Source organism: Colletes gigas, unplaced genomic scaffold (assembly GCF_013123115.1).
Source record: "Colletes gigas isolate AHSC1104 unplaced genomic scaffold, ASM1312311v1 Colletes_gigas_Sc00001, whole genome shotgun sequence".
NCBI lineage: Eukaryota > Metazoa > Arthropoda > Insecta > Hymenoptera > Colletidae > Colletes > Colletes gigas.
Genome location: NW_025106630.1, coordinates 11,333,465 through 11,354,848, shown reverse-complemented (window position 1 = coordinate 11,354,848; position 21,384 = coordinate 11,333,465). Strand labels below are relative to the sequence as shown.

The window sequence follows — 21,384 nt, the reverse complement described above, 5'->3', positions numbered from 1 at the left end:
AATTTTTCATCGAAGAACAACGGTCAGCCGGCTATCACGTTCGCTATAAATTGCTGGAAACTTCAATAACGGGTCTAGATTGAAAGGTCCATGGAGCTCCCATTGAGAATCACTATTCTATGGGATGCCAGTCAATGTCCCGCAACAGAGCATCTCGTCCAATGGAGCTTTTAGTCTCCTCTCTGTTCGTGTCGGCGGATACCGCGTTGATGACGCCTGGATTTTCGACAATTAAGGGAAGAGCGAACGTCCACGAGACGTGTATTTCTAACGAGGTCGCTCAAAGACTCCACGACGCATCCTTTCGCTGGGAATGTCTTTAATCCCTGTACCCCGACCCTCCCATTTCGGGATCATTCGTCCTGGTTTCGCAAACGAAATCCTATCCGACGTAAAAATGTCGACGACCGTGACGTTTCGGTTCGTTTTCCCCGTAAAACGCGCCGTCCTAATTGGTACGAATCCTTTGACGGTGCGCCGTTAAGCGTCGGGAAAGAGTCCCCTAGGCATTCATCGCGGAAACACGTACAATTTTCAGATTCTGCTGACGTTCTCGGATCCCTTCAAGCTGCAACGACCGAACGAGTGCGACGCCAACTTCGTGGACATATTCAAAGAACGCACCGACATGTCCTCGAGAGAGAAGAATTTCTGCGGCAGCATCGCCGACACCGTCCTCATCATGACCAATATCGCCTTTGTCAGGTTTTACGCCGAACCGAAAGCGTTGAACAGCAGCTTCGAGGCCGTCATGACAGCCTTCAGGGACAGAGACCCGGGTGACAAACGTGAGTGCGCATACATAGTCCATTAATTGTTCAGCTTCCATTCGATATCGTCGAAGACGTCATTTTTAACGCTTGGGTACAATATTCCGTCCCGATGCGAGCGCGTTCCTCGAATTAACGATCACCAGACGACTTCCAATCGAGAGGGTGGACTCTATGGGTAGCGTCGAACATCGAGATCGTTTCTTTTTAACGCTAGATTTACGAAACATGTCGATTCGATGGGTTTTAGATACGAAACTTAACGTTTACGGAGCTCGAGTAGCGTATATTTAAACTCCCGGTTGCAACGAGATAAAATATCTCAAGCAGTAGGATTTCGTTAATTCCTCGGTACGAGCGTTCTACTGCGGAACCGTTCAGGGGAACAGCGATTCCAAGTTATTCTGAATAATGGACCGTTCGCGTTGTTAATGTTCCACTGATTCGCGGGCCGGGTCCCGCCGATGAATAATAACCCTCTGTCTTTTCCGGTGATTAGTCTGGCAATTTCCTAATTGCCGGGGGATCAGTCATTCCGGTTACTTTTATTTCCAATTACTGTAAAAACACGCGGCGCGCCGTTAATTTAGTTGATTTCCATTAGATCGTATCTCTCTATCCCCGAGGGGCGAAACGGTTTCGGTGGAACCCGGCACGCCAGTGTTAACTTTAATGAAACTTAACATCGAAATTGCGGACGTGGAGGGAACAAAGACTTCGGCGATATTCCTCTAGCGTGACGGCCTAATGGAAATTAAACTTTCCTGTTCGCCAATTACTAGTGCGTAGCCTATTATCGCGCTCGGAATCGTTCAAAAAATTATAATCAGATTTGTCTGCGTTTAATTCCGTATCTTCTGCTCGCGTGCCCCGATCGCGACGAACAAGTTTTCAACCAGATTAATTAACCACTTTATTCGTCTAACCGATATCGACGTATCCATCAGCGAAGCGAACGTTCTTCGTTATTCTTTTTACTTTCTACTGGACGAAAGTTGCGTAAGTAGATCTCTAAATGCGTAAGACAGTGCATCGTTAACTCCTGGTTATTCGAAATCGTAAATTGCTACGACAAACTGGTCGTTAAACGTTTCTCGTACTTTTAGTGAAGTAGTAAACGCCCAGGGTTGCTTTGGTCGGCTGAAAGACATCCGTTAGACACCGGTTAAAGTGTCGCGCGGGTAAATTGAATAGAAAAAGAAAGTTTGTTACGTCAAAGGAGTCGGACAGTACGCCTTGCGGCGATATCGGCTTGCCACGACGTTAAAGAAAGTTTAAATTTTCTTGTTGGTTCTACTGCGAGGGAACGCGGACAGTGTATCAACCCGTTGGTTGTTCTTTTTGTTTATCTTTCGCTGGGCAGAAAAGTAAATCGAAACTCTTGGGTATTAAAATAAAATGTAAACGTTCCCCAGCACAATATTGTCTTACAGTTTTCTCGACGTATCGATTACCGGGTACGTTTATCCCTTAAACTCGGGTAAGATCGAATATCAATCTCCATCGATCGGTAAAATAGGATTCCGTCGACCATATTTTCCTCGCGACGTGCTTCGAATGACTATCTCGTCGCGGGAAACAAAATATGAAACATTAAACCGCTCATGGAATTTGTGTAACGATCATTCCACGCCAAATTGATGCCTGATTCTAAACGAAGAATTCCCCAATATATTCTAAATGAATTCCAAAACCTATTACGGGCAATACAATATTTCGATTCGATTGGAATCCTTGCCATCGATAGCGATTCGAATTCCACAGCCGGTCGAAGGTTTTGTTTCCCGCGTGTAAAAAAACGTCCGACGGAATCCCATTTTTCGACCGGGATGAGATTGACTTTCGAATTCTTCGTGTTTCGATCCCGCAAAAATCCCCAGATCGTTAAAAGAGTAACGATCGAATCGCTCGTTGAAGGCTATCGGTTGATAGCTGGACCGATTTCGATCCGACTTCCACTTTGTCCGAACGTTTAAGCAGATAATTACAACGATATCGGCGAAAAGAGATAATCTGTTTAACCGGTACGTAGTAAAGGGAATAATCGGTCGTTAAACGATTCGAATTCTATATTAATGGCGGCGGAGCCCTTGGCCGAATGGTAAATTGGAGTAAGCCGTGATGCGGTTACGCGTACAGAATTCCCTGCTATATCTCGATGCTGGAAGAATTCCCAACTTTCCGCACCTGCCACCGAAACTAATATATTGCCACGTACGTGGCCAATCCACTTGTACTCAATTTCGATGAAAATACGTGCAATCAATGTCCGTAAATCTAGCGTTAAATTTGTTGTAGATCGACGTATCGAAGTTCTTAGCCTCGGCCATAGATAACCACGTAACAAACTGCTTGCAACCTTGAATTCACGAGTGCCCGCGTAATAGAGGACTCTAATCGATTACCGGAAACGAGCTGCAATGCGGCATTTAACAGCTCGTTACGAAGTAATCTGCAAAGTTCCAAGCATGGAAGTCACTTTGCAGAGAAAGCTTAAAAAATCACCGTACGATTTACCATTGTAATTACGACTGAAATAATCTGTGTGAATATTTTCCCCGAGCGTAAAAATGAAGTTAATTCGCGAAAACGTCGAATCACGTTTGCTGGAACGTAGACGGCGCCAGAGAACTTAAACGATGATTTGGAATTACGGGCGTGTAAGGTTCTTATTCGATCGTTTCTGTTTCCTTTTTCCAGCCTGCCTCGACGGCGAGTACTATTGCGAGGACGCGACCTGCATCGCCGCGAATTTACAGTGCAATGGACGGGTCAATTGCCGTTTCCGGTGGGACGAAGAAGACCAGGCCTGCGACGTGAGTGAGCGAACGTTATATCTAGACTAAATTCCATCCTGTCGTGTTGCTAAAGTCGATAAATGTTTTTCGATTTCTGGGATTACGACTCATTTCCGAGTCGTTCCTTCCCGCATCCATTTCCTCCCTTTTCGTAAAACGCATCGCGAGCTTTTTTCGTTCAGTCTGGTTCCATGCACAGCACCGTGAAAAAGTTTCAACGTAATTTTGTAACGTTAATCCTCAGAAAAATCGTAGCGGAAAAAGGCGAGACGAAACTTTAAGAATGTCCATTTCTTTATCATTTCGTTCGAGAACTCGATAAAGGTAAAGAAACGATTGTCACCGTGTCTGACGAACGATGTGACTCTGTTACGCAGCAGTCGGTCCGCGTTTCTTGGCTGAAATAATCCTGGTTTCTCATTTCTTAGTGCCAAACCAGGGTATCCAGGATATCCTGCACCGCAAGAATGGCACGTCGCCTAGACTTAATCGCTTTCCGCCCTTTTGCGCCGGCTCCGCCTGTTCCAGGGGGGCTAATTAATTTATTCGAGGGAAGTTCAGCACTGCCATCTAAAGTCGAGCCACCGCCTTCGCTATATTTAATATGTACGTCGTAGCTTTACCGGTGAGCAAGTAATAAGACGGGTCATCGCTTTCTCGTTAAATTTCAACCACCCTCTTTTCACTCGATAAGAATTACGATCGTTTCGTAAACGATACTCGACACGATCCTACAAATATTTTGTCCAACATTATCATTGCCCGAATCCTTTAAAAAGACTCTGACACCGACTTTTCAATGACGGATTCATTGAAACGTTAGAACATCGATTCTACGGTCGGGAATTGGAATTCATCGAGCCCCACGATTATCGTCACCGTCGATGGCCATTAATATTCCATGAATTCTTGATCGCGTTCATTTGTAAGCCGACTTCTTTGTGACAAACCGGCGGGCATCCGGTGTGTGGAACCGTAACGGAGACTTAATATCCTCCAGCCTCTCCGTGCTGTCTCTCTATCCGCTCTCTCGGTGGTTAATTAATTTATTCAGGACCGCTCTAGCTGGCCGGAGCCAGTCGTTCCGTTTCCCTGACCTCCGACTCGCGGTTTCGTGATATCCGAATACGTATCGTCCCGCTGCACGGAAAGCTGTTTCCGGTTCCGGGAGCGCGAAATAGTACTCGCGGCTGGCAAACTACCAAAACGGGCTGCCACCAGAAACGACGGCACCGCGGCACCAACGGGATATTAATCTAACGGCAATTAGTTCGATCGAGTCCTTGTTTCAGCGTGCATCCTGCCTCAATCGCGAACGAGTCGTTCCGACATTACAAAACAGAGAAAATCCAAGAGAAAACGTCCTTGGAGTTGGATCGTCCAACTCTTAAGATCTACTCTAATAAAATCCAGAAGCAATTAGTCGGGACACTAGGTGCAAATTACCAGGACAGTTGGAACGCAAAAAAAGTTCCGCCTCTCGCGATCTAATAAACATTTCGATTTGAAATTTCCATGAGAAACGGTGATACAACGGGGAGGGATCGTTTCGTCAAACGAGGAACGCCGGGTCAATTAACCATCGAGCCTGGAAAGGAAATATTATCGACGGATCGAGAGTAGCTTGTTAAGTCGAAGAAACGGACGCGACAAAGACGCGGTCAGAGTTTAATTCGCCTCCTAAGTAAAACGTTCGGATTAAAAGAAGTGGCCGCGGATAAGGTCGATTCGGCCCGATTGCCACTATGGACAAAGAAAAAGCGGACTCTCCTTCGTTTTAACCGCAAAAAATGAAACTCTTTGCGGTCGGTTGTTCCGCAATATCTATCCGCAAGATCGCGAGTTTCTTATCAGCGGAAAACAGGCCGCAGGCTGAAGTGGCTCGAGGATTTCTTTCCTCCAGTGCGATTCGTCAGAGCACAAGAAAGATTTCCCTCCAATTTACTCGAGGTCCCGTTCTATTTTCCAAAACCTCTTTCACGCACGGAAATGGGCGGCACTTGGTCCGTACTGTTTCTCACGAGTCTTCGAGTAAAACTTTGCTCATGGTGTCGTCAATTATCAATAAACGAATTATCTTGAAAGCGATGTGAGTCCATTCTTGCACGTTCAATGGGAATTTATCACGACTCGCGTAGCCAGTTTGCAGCTTCTCTCCTTAGGAAATCACTCGCGAAGCTTCACGGTGCGATGTAAAAAATGATCGCGATTCCGCTTCCATTTTCGACGAAGCTCCTGTAATCTCGCAGCCGACACGCCGGGAAATTACGCGAACGACGTAGGCATTTTTTACAGGACCGTTTAAGTAACGAGAAATTTTCTGAGCGTTCTTTAATATGGTCGAGCGCGTTTCAAATTGTTACGAAATAGTATCGCCACGCGACATCCACGGAACGCGAATAAAAACAATTATTCGATACATTAAAAATTATTAAAGTCGTGCCTGAGAATCTCTCGTAGCAATTAAAATACTTTTTACGTTTTCTTATTGCTCGTCCAAATGCAGTGTTAAAAGCTGCCTAGTGTTACAGGGAATTCTGTTATTTGGGTTGCTGAGCTACTCAAGTTAATTAAAATTAATTGAAGCCCTTTCAGTTGTAATTCGTTGCGTTTCTTGTCCGCGTTGCAAACTTGACGCGTTTACACTAAAGCTCGTTGGAGTGCAATTTCCTAGCAAACCTGATATGCTGTACCTAGTACACCGTCTTCATAGTTTCAGGAAACACTTGCAACAAATTCACGGAACACTGATTAAAAGCTACTGGTTCGAATAAGTAGAATCAGTCAGCAACAGCCAGACAAATTTTCTAAGTCTAAACGACAAATATTAAACTCGTTTCGATAACATTCCGTATAGGATACCGTTTGTTTCGAACAAGCAAGTTCCTGTTTGCGTTTCATTAATGCTGTGAAATGCAAATGACTGACAATGTCCTATTATTTTATCGCGGAATATATTTACCGGGTGTCTCGCGGCTGCAGTAAACCACGGCAAGATTGTACGTCGCGATATGCGAGTTTCCCTATTCACGTGGGAAAGCGGCCGCGAAATTGACGGGACGGACAGAACGCAGGACGAAATCGTGGAGGAATACACTATACGAGCCGTCCTATCCAATTTTATTCCCGTCTAATGGAAACTGCACCCATACCACTTATCTCGTTTCGTGCTCGCCAGGTAAATGCTAATGGAAACCGGACGCTGCGAAAGAGTCGCGATGGAAGAACGGTCGAAACATCCGGGGAACGTGTTTTCCTAGTACACAATCAGACACGGCCAAGGTTTTCCCGCTGAAACAAAAATACGCGTTTAAATTTCAGGTGCAACGCTCAAAAATAGCGCGTGACTCTAAACAAACCTTCCGTCTCGAAGATTCGCGATCGAAAATAATATTTTGGATCATTCGCGACGAGAGAGATCTATCGAGAAATAACAAAAGATATTCGAGGAAATATTCCATGATGATATATTAGACTGCATGATCCATGGTAGTTTTAAATTACCCCGTGGAAAATTCACTGTAACGCATTGGGAGTTTTATAGATCCACGCACTCCAGGTGGGAGAAATACTATGGAGAATATGTAAAATTGCAAATAGTACATATTTATGTTCGATAAGGGATGGAGATTTGCCTTGGAACGAGTGGAAGGCTCGTAAAACACATGCAGCAGAAATAACACAGGAAACCTTTCATACTTCAACCCGCTGCCGCATAATACGCACCATCGGGAATGTAATAAAAATAATTCCAGTAAAGTTCGCCAAGACATTTTTCACTTTTTTGCTGGTTCAGACGAGCATCGTCAGGCCCAAGTTCGAAAGGAAAATTGAAAAAATGAAAATCCTTTCCATTTCGGTTAACTTGGACTATCAATCTTCGCGTCAGGGATGTTTTTGTATCGTTATCTTGAATCGTACAGTGCGAACGAAATAAGTTCGCGACTCCATTTATTTTCATCATTCTTGACATCCCTCGCAGAAACATCGATTCGATAGCGATCCATCGCAGCCTGGATTTTTGCAATAATTAAACCGCAGGGAATGTTCTTTAATTATCAGTCCTTCCCCTAATACTTCCCCCCCGGCGATATAGTTCCGTAACATAACAAAATCCGTACAGTCGTTACTTCTCGTTAATGAGAACTTCATCGGCGGTGTTCCGGCGACTAATTATTTCTTTTCGCGAGAGACGAGAGATTCTCACTGGACTGTCATTAATTTCACCGGCTGCTCGGGTATCTCTGTCTCTGCAGCGAACCGGGTCAAGGAATGGATGAACCAAACGATTCCTCTCCGCGCGTCTTTCAACATGCACGAGAAATTTCGAAAGAGTGGAGTTGACAAGGCTGCGATCGGGAACGCGGAAAACAAGGTTTTTCTTTGTCAGCCTAGAACGTTTCGCGCTCGCGGAAACTCGATAACAGCCGGTTTGAGTAAAACAGAACGCCGCGATGGATTCTCTCGCGATACGTGGAATTCTGATCGCGCATAAATTTACGGGCGCGCACGTAAAATCGTTTGAAACCAAGTACGAACGTTTCCCAGTGAAAATTTAACGCGTTCCGCGAGTTTAAAACTTTCCTTGGTTAATGATCCCTTTCTCGTCCCGCTCTCCGTGAATCTCGCGACGCAACGGGAGGATCCTTTAAGGCGAATAAAAAATTACGACCGAGGGTGGAGTCGAAACTGCATTTACATCGCTGGAAAAGTAATGAATTTTTATATTTCAAACTAAAGGTTTCTGTCAGGCTTTCTATCGTGGACTCGAGACGTTTCGAGCTCCAAGGTCCGTGGAGTCGTCGGAATCGTTGACTTTAGTTGTCATAAATTTAATGCGATGGCGAGTAAATATTATCTGTGCCCACACGACCCGCAAGACTGTTCAAAGGGGTCTCCTGTTGATCTTCCAGCAAACCTAAGGGAGAAGCAAAGGGCAGGAACGTCGCGTGTCCGTTTTACTTATTTGACGGGCAGTTTGATGTCACCCCCGTTACGCTGGTGAAACGTCGATGGGTATAAACTTCCGTTGACTCGATCGAAGACCCGAGAGCGTCGCGCGGATATTGACGTTGAACAGGCGTATCGTTTCCGGGGCCGGAGTCATTAATTTCGACAAAAAGCGCGGACGCGAAGAACGCGGGAACGGAAGTATCGACCAAACCGACAAAGCAGGACGCGCGCCGCAAACGAAAAAAAAAAAATATATATATATTCCTGGTACACGAAAGAAGACCTTCGTTATACGCGGTATAACGACCCGGTATTGTCGAGTCGAGTATATTTCGATGCAACGGAAAATAGTATTGTTAGTACGGGCCACGAATTATTGTACCCTCTTAACGACTTGATGCAGTTTTGGTAAAATAAAAAAATTAATTTCTTATTCGGAACGAAAGAAGAGCATGTTACGAACGAGCGTGAATTGCTTTTGACGATGGCTCGTGAAAATATTATTCGCGTCTATAAACTTTGAAGTTTGATGATCGCGAAACGAGACGAACGATTTAGGAATTGGAACCGGACAGAATCGAAGTATTAAATATGAGAAGGATCGAGGGAAAAATATCGTGCTGCCACGCATTCAGAGCGGAATAAATCCGTCGTCGAGCAGCGTAGGAACGCATCAAAAGTGTCCTACCTCGTTGCGAATGCAGTGGCCGTTTCAGATGTATTTTTGCACGGACTGTCGCAAACACGAGCGACGTCTGTCGAGTGTGTACTCGGCCATATAAGCATAACAATAAACCTCTCGGGCTTACGGAAGCAGAAAGAAGCATTTTCAACCCCTCAACCGGCGCTTCCCGCTCCCTCTTCGGGCCATCCTTTCGTATCCACGCACTACCGGGGTTCAGCTCCCGCTACGTGTAACCGTCTAATGCACAGAAATCTCATTCGTGAGACGTTTGAGTACGGTGCACGCGCCGCGAGAACCACAGCAAAAGCCCGTAACACGATAACACCGTCTATATTGTTAATTGTACCGACTCACCGCCAAATGTGCTCATTACGCGCCATTGTTCTTATTACTATTATCGCGAAACGGTGCTTCGCGTTTCAGCTTTCGAGTCGTTCGTAGAACTATGGAAGAGCACCGTCCAAACACCGTTTTTATCCACTTACGAACATCAAGTATACTGGCTAGTTAAAACGAATGGTAGCCATTATTATTTTTCGTACTCCTTTGCCGGTGAACCGAGAAAATTAACGTTAAATTTTTGTACGCGGTAGGCCAAGCAAAACCCAGTCGTTATCAAGTTAAAATGGATCGATGCGACGGTACGATTTTGAACAAAATAATTCTAACGAGAGAAGTTGAAGAAGTTGTAAAATTTGTCGCCCGTGCATTCATTTTTAGGAGACGAAATCAACCCTTAAAGGATAAAATCGTTCTCTGCGAGTCGTCGTGGATTACGAGCCATCGAGTCTACGTTCGTTTCCTAATCGATTTTAATAAATGGCTGACACGCTTCTGGTCCCTGTCATTCCCGCCGAATTCTCCCGATCGTTTAACTATTCCAGTTATTTTTATCCCCGTTCATAAAAGTTCTGGAGTGGGAGGATTTTCGAATTTAGTGACCGACGATATAGCATTGCCATAGTTACAACCGACCAGATACCGTCACGTAGACGCGACACGGATAAAAAGGACCGGAAGGAAACAGAGAAAAAGAGCGTCTTGTTTCCATCTGTGTGCATTGAAACGTTAATGCTATGCCAGGAATCTCATCCGCGAATTTTGATCTACATACACGCGGGCGTGGCGCATTCCATAGCACCGGCTCTGTAAATTTTAGCAGGGTATTTAATGCGGCTTCGCAGCCAGCAAACGCGAGAAACGAGGTACACAAAGGGCGAGAAGAGAATGAGATTCGGTTTGCTACGTTATGCGCAACTTCCTATATCGTGCCCGCGGTAACTGTTCCCGATGAATGTGTACTTTGTCATCTATTGTCAACACGGGCACATATCCGTTCTCTGTGAAAGTTCTGCATACCGTGGCCGATGATTAGCGAGTTACGCGCGACAGTTCCTTTCGCTGCCGTCACGTTTTGGCATTTGCACGCTCGATCGGTTTTTATTTAATTATTTAAATACCAGACGCGTAGAGATCCGTTGGAAAACTGTGGGATCGCATCGATCGTAACGTATAATGTCAAGTCGTTCCGTAAATCAATGGATAAAATTCGTAACTCGTAATCACTCGTGAAGAACGCATGGATACTAAACCGAGGAAACAACGATTGCGTATACAACGGTTAATAAACAATTTTATTGTGTTTATTCTTGCAGACTAAAAAGTCACGGTTGATCGACTCCCAGCATATCGTTATAATCCTCATCGTTTTCTCCCTGATCTTGTTCGGCATGAGCTTCGCCTTCGTTTTCAATTGCGTACGGAAGCTCGTCAGGGATCATCGAATCATTCGGGTAAGTGAACCTACCTTTAACAATCGCTTGAGCTCGTAACTGTGACAGTCGAGTGGAAAATTGATAGGATGCTAGATTAAAAGTTTCGTTGAATCTGTCGGTGATCGTGGCGTTCGAGGCAACGAGCACCCCCTGACGTTTACGACCGAACGGTATATCAGCGAATCGAAAACTTTACAGGTCCCGCAGTAACGTGACGTACGATGATTCAACGTCTTTATTACCGGCCATTAAAGTCCCGTTTACGGTGGAAGTATTTATCCACGAATTTCTCGGCCTCCGTGTCAAAATCTGGCTAGTATTCCACGCGATTCCGTTTTATGCGCCATTAAAATTGTAACTTCATCGCGAAAGACCATTACAACGGACGTCGAAACTAAAGGCTGACGAATGGCTCGAACATTCATCGAAGACGCGTCGTCTCGAGGATCATACGCACAACGAAACAGAAAAAAAAAATACATATATATGTATAAAATATATATACATATATATATATCGAAAAATCACGAACAACCGACGGTTTTTGCGTGCTATGTGCCAGTCGCGTTGCAAGGTACTCGTGGAATTTCAATCACGCGACGAACCTACAGGATTTCGATTCGATTCACGGCTCGTATTTGTCACGTACGACCATACGTGGCTAACATTCGCGCTACACGCAGGAAAAAAGACTGATAACGTACGGGTACGAAATAGGCCCACGGTTCGTTTCACCCATTCACGGAGAATAGTGAAGTACTGACAAGCAGAGGATACGAATAATAGGAGCGCTTTTCGGATTAAATCGAGCTTAAAATTTAGGGTTCGATGAATCGAAACAGACCCAGGAATATTAAACGTTTACGAATGGAAGTTTTTATAAAGAAAAAAAGTTGGATAGAACGAAAATTAATTTCGTCCAAACGATCTGATTGAGACACGCGGTAATTGGTTAGGAGAAATTGTTACAGTCTCGTAAAACTTTACTCGTTAATATTCTAACGAGCTATAATCATATTTATCCAAGCGTTTCGCTGGGCATGCATATTTTTCCGCTTCAACGTGGAAACTTCTTAACGCAAGAACGTCCGGTATTCCAATTATCATGCAAATTACATTATGCTCGATGCAAAACTAATTTAACAATACATTACGAAAATTAACTGCGCAAAGAACAACACGGTAATTCCTATTTCAATTACAGAAACGTACGTGCGCGAGCGCGAAAGATTTCGGTACTCGGTCCGGCACTGATTCGTAATTTTAATTGAAAGTTAACAAGCGATGCGTCAATATTGCAAGGAGTGTTTGATCGTTCTTTATTCGATCCACAAAATAGAAAATACAACAGAGATTATTTTCATTACTATAAACGTTTCAGAAATACAGAATCGTTTGTACAGTGTTTCCTAAAAAATTTACATCGTAAATTAGAGTTTGCACAGGCAGTGGTTCGCGATTGCAAAACTGTTCGGGGCTTCGAACAATCCAATCAGAGCCAGCAAGATACTGTCGTGACTCCTGGCGGTCACGCGCCGTTGAAGCTTCAATATTTACCCGACTAATTGAAAGAATTCGTTTGTCTTCTCCCAGGAACACATCAGGCAGTCCAGAGAAAATCGATTGGACGAGCTGGGTCGCAAGGCAACACCCTGCCCGATCTCGTCTTCGAGGACGGACATCGGGGACCGGGGTAGCGAGTCTCCGAGCCTGGAAGTGGTGCCCAGCAAGGAACTTTTGCCACCCACCACCTTGATAGCGCAAGAGTACACGAAGGATCTGGTGTTGGAGATGGGCTACAACGCGAGGGACATGAACGACATCCACCAGAGCAACAACGTCAGCAACGCCACGCAGGAACGGTTGCAGGAGTCGAACGAGGAGCCAGAGATGCGCGACAACTCCTGCCAGACGCGGGAGAGCCTCTTCGAGGCCAGAATCCCGGACAACGTGATGCCACCAGGCTTCACAACCTTTGGCGTCCGAGGGCCGAGCGTTTCACAAAACGGGACCAACAGTCATCTTCATCATCATCGTCATCATCACTTGCACCACCACCAGAGTCCGTCGCTGTCGCGTCAGAGCTCTCAGCCTTCTCACCAGAGCACGCACCAGTCTTCCGAGCAGAGTCCTCAGCATCCTAGCACCCAGTGTTCCGGTTGCAGTCCAGCGTCCAGAGGTCGGGACGGCAGCATGGGCGTCTGTCCAAAGCACAATCCTATCCCAGCCCCGCCCGGCTGGTCGACCCACGAGTCCAGTTACCCGCTGCCCCCGCATCAAGAGTCCCCGTACACGGATCCGCCGGACTATCCGTCGTACCAGAGGTATCAGAGTCCGAAACCCAGCAGAGAAAACAGTGCCTATCGTCGATCACCGAAATTCGTGAGGCAAGCGACGGCCGGCTCTGGCGAGCGGTACGCCTCCATTTACGGGTCTGGACACGGATCTAGCAACACGTCGAGCACCCCGCACTCTGGCACGCCAAAGTGCACCCAACAGATGGCGGGCGACCCCAGGTACAGGGCGGAGGCGGTGATAGAGGTCGACCAGAGACGACCGTTCAGCATAGAGAGCACGAAGAGCGCTCCGGACGTGATCGCGACTCACTGACGCCGGGGTCCTGGGGATTGGGAGCCCTACAAGAGACGCCATCCCCGTCAGACGGCCACCGACCGTCAGTTAACGAGACAGAGCAACGGGAACAAAGTGACCGTGGCCACGCAGAGCTCTTTGGACGACGACGCCTCGACCAGCTCGACGATCGAGGCGAACTCGTCCTCCTGATCCACGTATAACGGCGCGATCCATCCGCCCGACCAATTGGACTATTCGGATCAGGACGATGGAGCGTCTTCGGGCGGGTTTGCGCGGTCAACCGGTTCAGTAAAGCGGAACGACGTATCGAGGCCGACGGATGTCGACGCAATAAAAGGGACCGAGTCGCTTCCGGACAATATCGGTGAAATCGAGGGGACGAAATCGAACGGGGTATCCGGGACGGAGTTTATCGGGACAAATGCGAAGACGTTGCACGACGATGTCGCGGTGGTACGGTCGGCTGGACGCGACAGAAAAGAGTCAATGGACGGTGTTTCGGTTTCGAAGCCGCTGCGAGCGGGGGTGGCTTTGAAAATTAGCGATCTTCCAATTCTGAGGCCTCCGGAGGCCTTCAGGGCGCCTATCTTCCGATGCAAAGCGCCGACCTTGGCCTGGCAGCACTGCGGTTGCCCTTCACATTCTCACATGCCGCCGCGAAGATCGTCGGTTATCTGGAGTGCCTTGAAACGCTGCAACCAGGAGCCTTTTTATCGAACCTGGCCGAACAGGACGGTCAGAAGGTTCGCGCGACCGCTGAGGAGGACCGTGGGCACGCAAAGTTCGCTGGACGGCTCGAGATCGTCTCTCGGGGCTCTCCGTTGCGTTGTCAGGTCGATCGATATGACGGAACGATCGATGGATCTGGACATCGGGGCTACCATACCTTTCTAGTGGTTACTTCTGGACCGAAGTGTTTCTTTTGCGCGTTGGATCGATTGGATCATGGACCAAAGTCATCAGTTGTATTATTGTTCGATTGGGAATTGTTATCGATTGGATGGGGCACGTTCCGTACACGCTGTTTCCTTTGTACGTTACGATATATTTGAAAATCTTGTTACCGTTATGGTTTTCACTGGGATTGCAAGTGTCACTGTTATACGGATCACAGGCGTAACGATTTTTCGCGTAATAGTTAGTGCGTTTGTCGTTGACGACACTATTTGGACTATGGTTGCAACCGATTCGCAGAACAAATCGTTATGTCTATGACTCCTGTTACGTTACGTGAATAGTCGTTTTGAATAAAAATGGAATTTCGTATTCGCGTACGGCGACGCACCGCGAAAATCAAACTTTTATAAAATGTCACCTCGTACACGCCGATACGATACGAAGTGTTTCGTTCATTTTGGCCATTCGAGTTACGCAGCTACGAAAAAATAAACTTAGAGTTCGTCGGTTGGTTTCATAAATGTGTCTTAAATATCAACCCAGAACTTTCAATATGAATTTACGTACGCACAGTATCGTAAATGTTACGATTTTGGCATTAAAGTGGCCAAGATAAATGAAACCCAGGTACTTAAAACATAATTGTTCTAAAACGAAGTTGCACTAACAGAATGCTTGATTTATTTTTTTCATCCGCGAATACGAACGAAAATAATCGGTAAGACGACGCTCGTTTCGCGCCATTTACAAACACGTGGTTAGCTTGGTATTTACCACAACCCCGCTTCATCGCGTTCTCGTTAATTAATTACGGCATCGTTAAAATCGGCGAACAATAGGCTCGTTCCGAACGTGACCTTGCGACACAAAGCACGGTTCCGAAGCACGAACACGACGGTTAATGTTTCTCTAGGACGTTTTCCCCCGGCAGCAGTTAAATCCAAACGAAACATATCGGATCCGGATGCAACTTCATTAGAAGATGGCGCGTCGGCCGTGGCGTCGCCATTTGCAGTTTGACAGGTTACGAGTGATTATGTTGTTTGCGAGATAAAGTAAACGCGTGTGAAGTGTTTAGAAGATACTTTGTATAAACGTGCAAAGCTGTTTGGAGCGGTTGATTGTTTTCGCCGACGAGTAAGTAGATTTCTCATCCGGGAACGTGAATCCGTATCACGGTCGATGATATTCAGGTTGATCCTATTGTTAGTCTAACCCCTTTTGTACACGAGGTATCGATTGCGCGGCACGATCGCCGAATACGTTAACGTATGAAATAAGTACGATATTCCGATATTAGGCAAACTATTTTTCCACGGTGTTTCCACTGATAGTCGAGGATGTAAACGTGTTTGCGCGCACCGAGTCGAGAGAGTCGAAAGAATGCATTTATAATAGGTAACGCGCTTCAGCTCGAGCATGTTCGATTCGAATCGTGACGATCGGGAAGGCGATCGTCGCGTCGTCGACTTAAAAAATCGTCTTGACGAACAAAAAAAAAAGTTTCTTTACCGTTCCCGCGAATTTTCCGAAAGGCGTCCTGAATTGTTTCTCGGGGTCCCAGGATCGCGTAACAGCGAATATTTTCTTCGTACAATAATCTGTTATGATTTCGAAGAACACGTTCGTACACGTATGTACATTCGCATCGTTTCTGCTTACGCGAGGTTTATCGAGCGATCGATCTATCGAAACGACATCACAGGCTTCCGGGACGAATGAAATTTCGGCGGTTCGTGTGCACCGCCATCGTGCACGCGATAAGACGAATAATTAAATTAGTCAATTAAATGTTAAACGATCGAACGAGAATAAAAGAGGGACATATAAAAATGTGCGAACCACGTGCGTGTTAACTGTAACTGATATAAGCAAATACGTTGTAAAGCTGTCAGGAACTTAGAGGTTAGTAATCGAAAATTCTCGCTTCTGTACAGGTTACGTCGTGTTAACGTTTATCTTATAGGACAAAATGTACAGAGTGTACACATTTGTATATAAACGACGCATGATCGTCTGTTAAAGTGATGCGCCAGACGAATAATAAATATAGTACTTTTAAAATATTCCCAGACTCTTAATCCGGTTCTCCTTTAACCGTAGGGTAACCCTGGAAAATTATTAACGCAGCCAAAGCACGGAAATATCGACTTCATTTACATCGCTTTCTGGAAAAGACTCTTGGGGGACTTTCACGGTGCTTAGCGTTTTAGTGGAGGTAAGTCTATACTACCGGTGGCCATTGGTGGGAGCCATGGGCGGCTTTGCCCCCCCCCCCTCTACATATAGTATTATATTTATGTGGGTGGCGCGTGCATATAACGCGACATCGCCCAATGTTTTCGAACTGCGAAAACGGAGACGAAGTGGGGGTACCTTCCTAAGCTCTCAAAGCATAAACTTGGCAAAACTGGTCCGCACTTTAGGCATGTACATATACGGTTATATCCCAGTTTAACCTCTGGGCGACCATAAGCGTCCAGCACGCTCTCTTCGGACTGGCCATCTAAAACACACTGGTACGCCATGCAAACTACGAGCAGATATTAACGAACAGCGATTTTCTAAATTTTTTTATCAATCGACAAGTACATATTTTTGGTTGATTAAAAATGAATAACGATGTACAAGCATTTTTGTTCGCTCGCCTAGTTGCTCTACTGTTTTATGTAGGCACTCCCATTCCCGTCGACTAGATTTTTGCCCTATTCGGTGAAGTGCTAATTTTCTTTGACCACTGACCCGAATTTTGTCGCATCACAGAGCAGTCGTTCCAATCCTAGTGTACCGTGTACACTTTTTTAAATTTTTGCATAAACTTGCGTCAGCACTTCAGCCAGGCGCATGCCTCGCAACGCTAACAGTATTTTAATCAAAGCTTTTTCACGGAAGTGTAGCGATTAACGGAAGCGTTTCTCCCCGGGTTATTCGTTTTGGCATTATTAACTTCCTCGTTGCCCCGGGGCACTTCGCTCCCTAACGGAAACCTCGTGCTCCGTACGGCGCTTAATTAGTTTTAAATGATTCTTAGATCGCCTCTGAAGATCTACTTTTCGTAATAATTAGCTATGCTTTTGTATCCGACGCTGCTCTGCTCGCGGAACGTTGCCGAGTTACAGTAAAAACCAACTTCTATGCGTCTAGATTTCTTGTAGCAACTTTACAGAAGGGAGGTTTGATAACCAAACTGTTTAAAAGGCTCCTGCGAACGAAGGGCGGGCAACCTTAGAGATATCTTAACGGTGGTAGGTAGTACAGCGTATAAAACCGGAATTTTGTGATAGAGAAAATGGTCAATTCAAATGCAATTCAATGTAGACTCAAAGGTTCTTTCGTGAGTATGTTATAGAGACACTTTATTATGTCATACACGTGTAAAATATTAAATCTACACCTAGCTGCATGATCTTAATAGACCAATCGTCACAGCGACGCTGAAAGCACTTGCAATAAATGACATTACTGTGCTAATTTCAACTATTCATCAACGCGATCCAATTTAGGCGATGCAAATACGGTAACCTTCTCGTTCGCTGATCGAGTACTCCTCGTACATATACTCCAGAAATTGATCACTCAACTCTTGTTGGCATACGAAAAGCCTGATTTCAATTACTATACAAAAATTTCCTCTCGCGTCAACGGGTACGAAAACATATAATTTTTATCGATACACAGTTATTTAATTCAGGATCACTCGACTGGAAATCTAAACGGAAAGTTATCGGGTAATTTTATTGGAAAGAGACTTACCGGGGAAATATTTATGACGTCCGACGTAAAGGAACTTTTACGTAAACATCGTCGTCGCGAATGAAATTTTGCTCGTATAAAGAAACGACGGGGAATTAATATCGCTGACTGTCCGCGAGGCGTTAAAAACTGGGTAAACGTCTCGGAGGTTGATTTTTGCTCGTTTAGCGAGAGCCATTTTGAGAAACGCGAATAATAAAGAGACCAGTTAAATCGTAGGTAAAACGCGGCTGCCTTTGAAATTATCCCCTGCGGTACGTGTATATATAATACGTGTGTAGATACGAGCAGCATGCACGTATATATGGCTGTTCGTGGCCCCGTGCTCGGTCACCTTTATCTCTTCCGCATAATTTGTAATTTATGTACGCGCGCAGTGTCGTAGCCGCGTCGATGTCAGAGGTTCCATGGCGACTACGATATCTCTACCTACACACAATGACGATTCTTCTCAGCTTGGGAACGAAATTCTGGAATTATTTACCGGGTAATTTGCGACGGGAATTTCATCGAAAAGCTCGACGCTGGAAACGCGTACACTCCTGCCTTCGAACTTTTCTTATTCGCCCCCGCCCCGGGGTAGCAATTTTGTTTTCAAGAGGTACACGCTCGCGTTTAGCCTGGCACATTGGAAATGAACAATCCGCGGTCGCTGTTCGTTTATTCCGCTACCATTGGTATCACCTGGTGCAAACTGAATTACTCAACTCGGAATAATTAACTGAAAACGGAGTAATTAGCGTAGCGTGCGCAGTTGTTCGGATTAAATTTTCATGGGGAAGCTGGCATCGGGGCGGGATAACAGGAGTCAGCAAAAAGGGACACGAAAGCAAACTTGCGCGGATTGCGTGAAACTTTTGAACGGAACCTTTGCATTCGCGACACAAGGATGGGTTCGCGCAATTTGCAAAAAAATAATTGGTTCTCTGTTTCCCATTCTAGACACGCGCCTGAAACGCTAACAACCCGATACATACCGAATTGTACACTGTACTGTTAAAGCTCGTGTCCATTCTGACTGTGAAAAATGGTAAAATAGTCGATGCAAATCGTATCATACGTCGCATAGTGTTGCTCTAGAACCACAATCATATCGATAATATAGTATAAATAATTTATATATGACTTCAGAGTCAAAGAGTTCGATTACCATACTTCGGTTTTCATTTGAAACACCGTGTGTTACATTCTCATGAATTAAAATTTCGTATTTGTTGTTGTACGTTTCGATGTCAGCTCATTATGGGCTATAGTTAACTCGATATTTAACGATAATGCTTTGATATAATGTTACGTTATTTATACATTAATATTGTTATAGAATAAATATACAATATTCACAGTGTTTCCGTATAAATTGCCTGCAACAACTGTATTACGATTTTCAAAATATTGAATCGGCATGATGAAATGGTATTCTTATTCTCCTCGGTTACTTGCATCCGGCGTAAGCGGATCAGAGCGTCGCCATTACGCGGATCAGCTTGTTACCAGCGTCGGGGGCCATGGCCAAAGTCAGTAATCTTTTCGCTGCGGGTCCTACCGACGAGTCGAACGTGAGAAACTGCGAGTGAACAGAGGGTAAAAATCGAGGGGAAATTCTCGTTCGTCGCGCACGAGGCGAGTCCACCCAGACGATCCCGATGGACGCATTCTTTTCGTTTACCCTTCGATGGCTCCTTCGTTGTTTTATCGTCAGTCATTTCCGTTCCCAGACGCGACGAGTATTTATCGGGGCGCGATTATGCGCTGGCCGTTCGCCAAAGTATTCTCCGAGCGATCCCGCGCGATCGTTTCATCATAGACCGTGCATCCTCGATAAATAAAAAGTCGAGAAAGGCGATCGTCGAAGCGGACAGAAATCGATTTGCGTTATCTCGATATGAAAATGTAAGTAAAGCAGAAGTGGCCCCTCGTGCATATGTATATCTTTCCGTCGTGAAAGTTCCGCGAATTCAAACCATCTTCGAGACGAAGCCTGATTGCGGGGTCATCGGCGACTATGATCAGGAATGGCCAGAATAAAGTTGTTCGAGGGGTTAATGTTACAGAATGCATAAATATTATTAGTATATAATATAATAAAAATGAAGTCTGTTTTCGATAAAAATGTCTCGAGGCGTTTGCTTTTGTTTGCTGTCAGGTTTCGTTGGACAAAGTATGGTGTTAAGTAACGAACCAGGGACGAATACTCGTCGGTCCATGGCGCGACGGAAGGAAAGCCTGAAGACGCGAATCGGGGACAATAGAACGAGGAAACAAGCCTCTAGTTTCCACCCTATCTGTATTTATTGCGGCGCCCGTTGGTTACAGGCGAATCGAAGTCGAGAGTTTTACGCTCATTGGAAGATCGCGCCTTTATGACGCGGCTGCCGTAAAATAAGCACTTCGAGAGCTTCCGGGAAGAAGGATCCTTCCGACGTTCCGCGGTGCAAAGAGGGCCAAGACACACGGTGGTCGTAGTATCCGGCTTATACGGACGGGGGTGGGCTGTTCGAGCACCAGACGTCGCGGTAAATATACGTTTGTAGGTCGTGAATGTTCTCATGGCGGCCTCTCCACACAGCCATCGAGCACACGCTCAGTAGTCTCCCTATATCAGCGTGAAGATCCATGTTTTCGTCGTGCAGCGGCGAAATAAATTTTCCTTTCTTTCCTACCGCGGTGTTTCGAAACGAAGAAGAACCGCCTCTCTTCGATTCCGGTATCCGGGGCGAAACGTGGCTCGACCCGTTTGACAACAGACAGGAAATACCACTGGCTTCCCAAATATCTTTGAGAGATTGTTTCCGGGCGTTCGAGCACTCGATAGACGCTGGAACATCGTCCAATCCATTACCGCAGATTTCGTAAACTAAGCAAAACGAACGGGTTTTCGCCGCTTGCGATCTCGTTTTTGCGAGAGAAAATTACCCCTGTCGAACACCGAGAAAACCTCGAGATTTGAATTTGAGGAAATTGGCCCTAAAAGACTCAACGCTAAGCAAGGAAGTCGTTCGAAGGGGCACGGAGCGAGCGTTAAATTTTATTAACTCGAGGATAACTGCACAATTTATTCGACCATGAAGATTTTTATAAAGGAATATGGCATTGGCGTGCCTCCAGCGAGCTCCCAGTGTTTGCATATTAAATCTTCGAAGGATAAGATTAAATCCGAT

General features: G+C 45.6%; 1 protein-coding gene across 2 annotated transcripts in view; it reads left to right on the top strand.

Moving 5' to 3' along the window:
• Positions 1-14,006, top strand: part of LOC122404546 — a 111,575-nt gene extending 97,569 nt beyond the window's left edge. For both annotated transcript variants that reach the window (XM_043408602.1, XM_043408592.1), the window contains exons 7-10: positions 539-788; positions 3,471-3,586; positions 10,862-10,999; positions 12,575-14,006. In XM_043408602.1, the coding sequence (XP_043264537.1) occupies positions 539-788; positions 3,471-3,586; positions 10,862-10,999; positions 12,575-13,591 (1,521 nt within the window). In that variant the 3' untranslated portion in view covers positions 13,592-14,006. The remainder of the gene's footprint in view (positions 1-538; positions 789-3,470; positions 3,587-10,861; positions 11,000-12,574) is intronic.
• Positions 14,007-21,384: the final 7,378 nt, after the last annotated feature.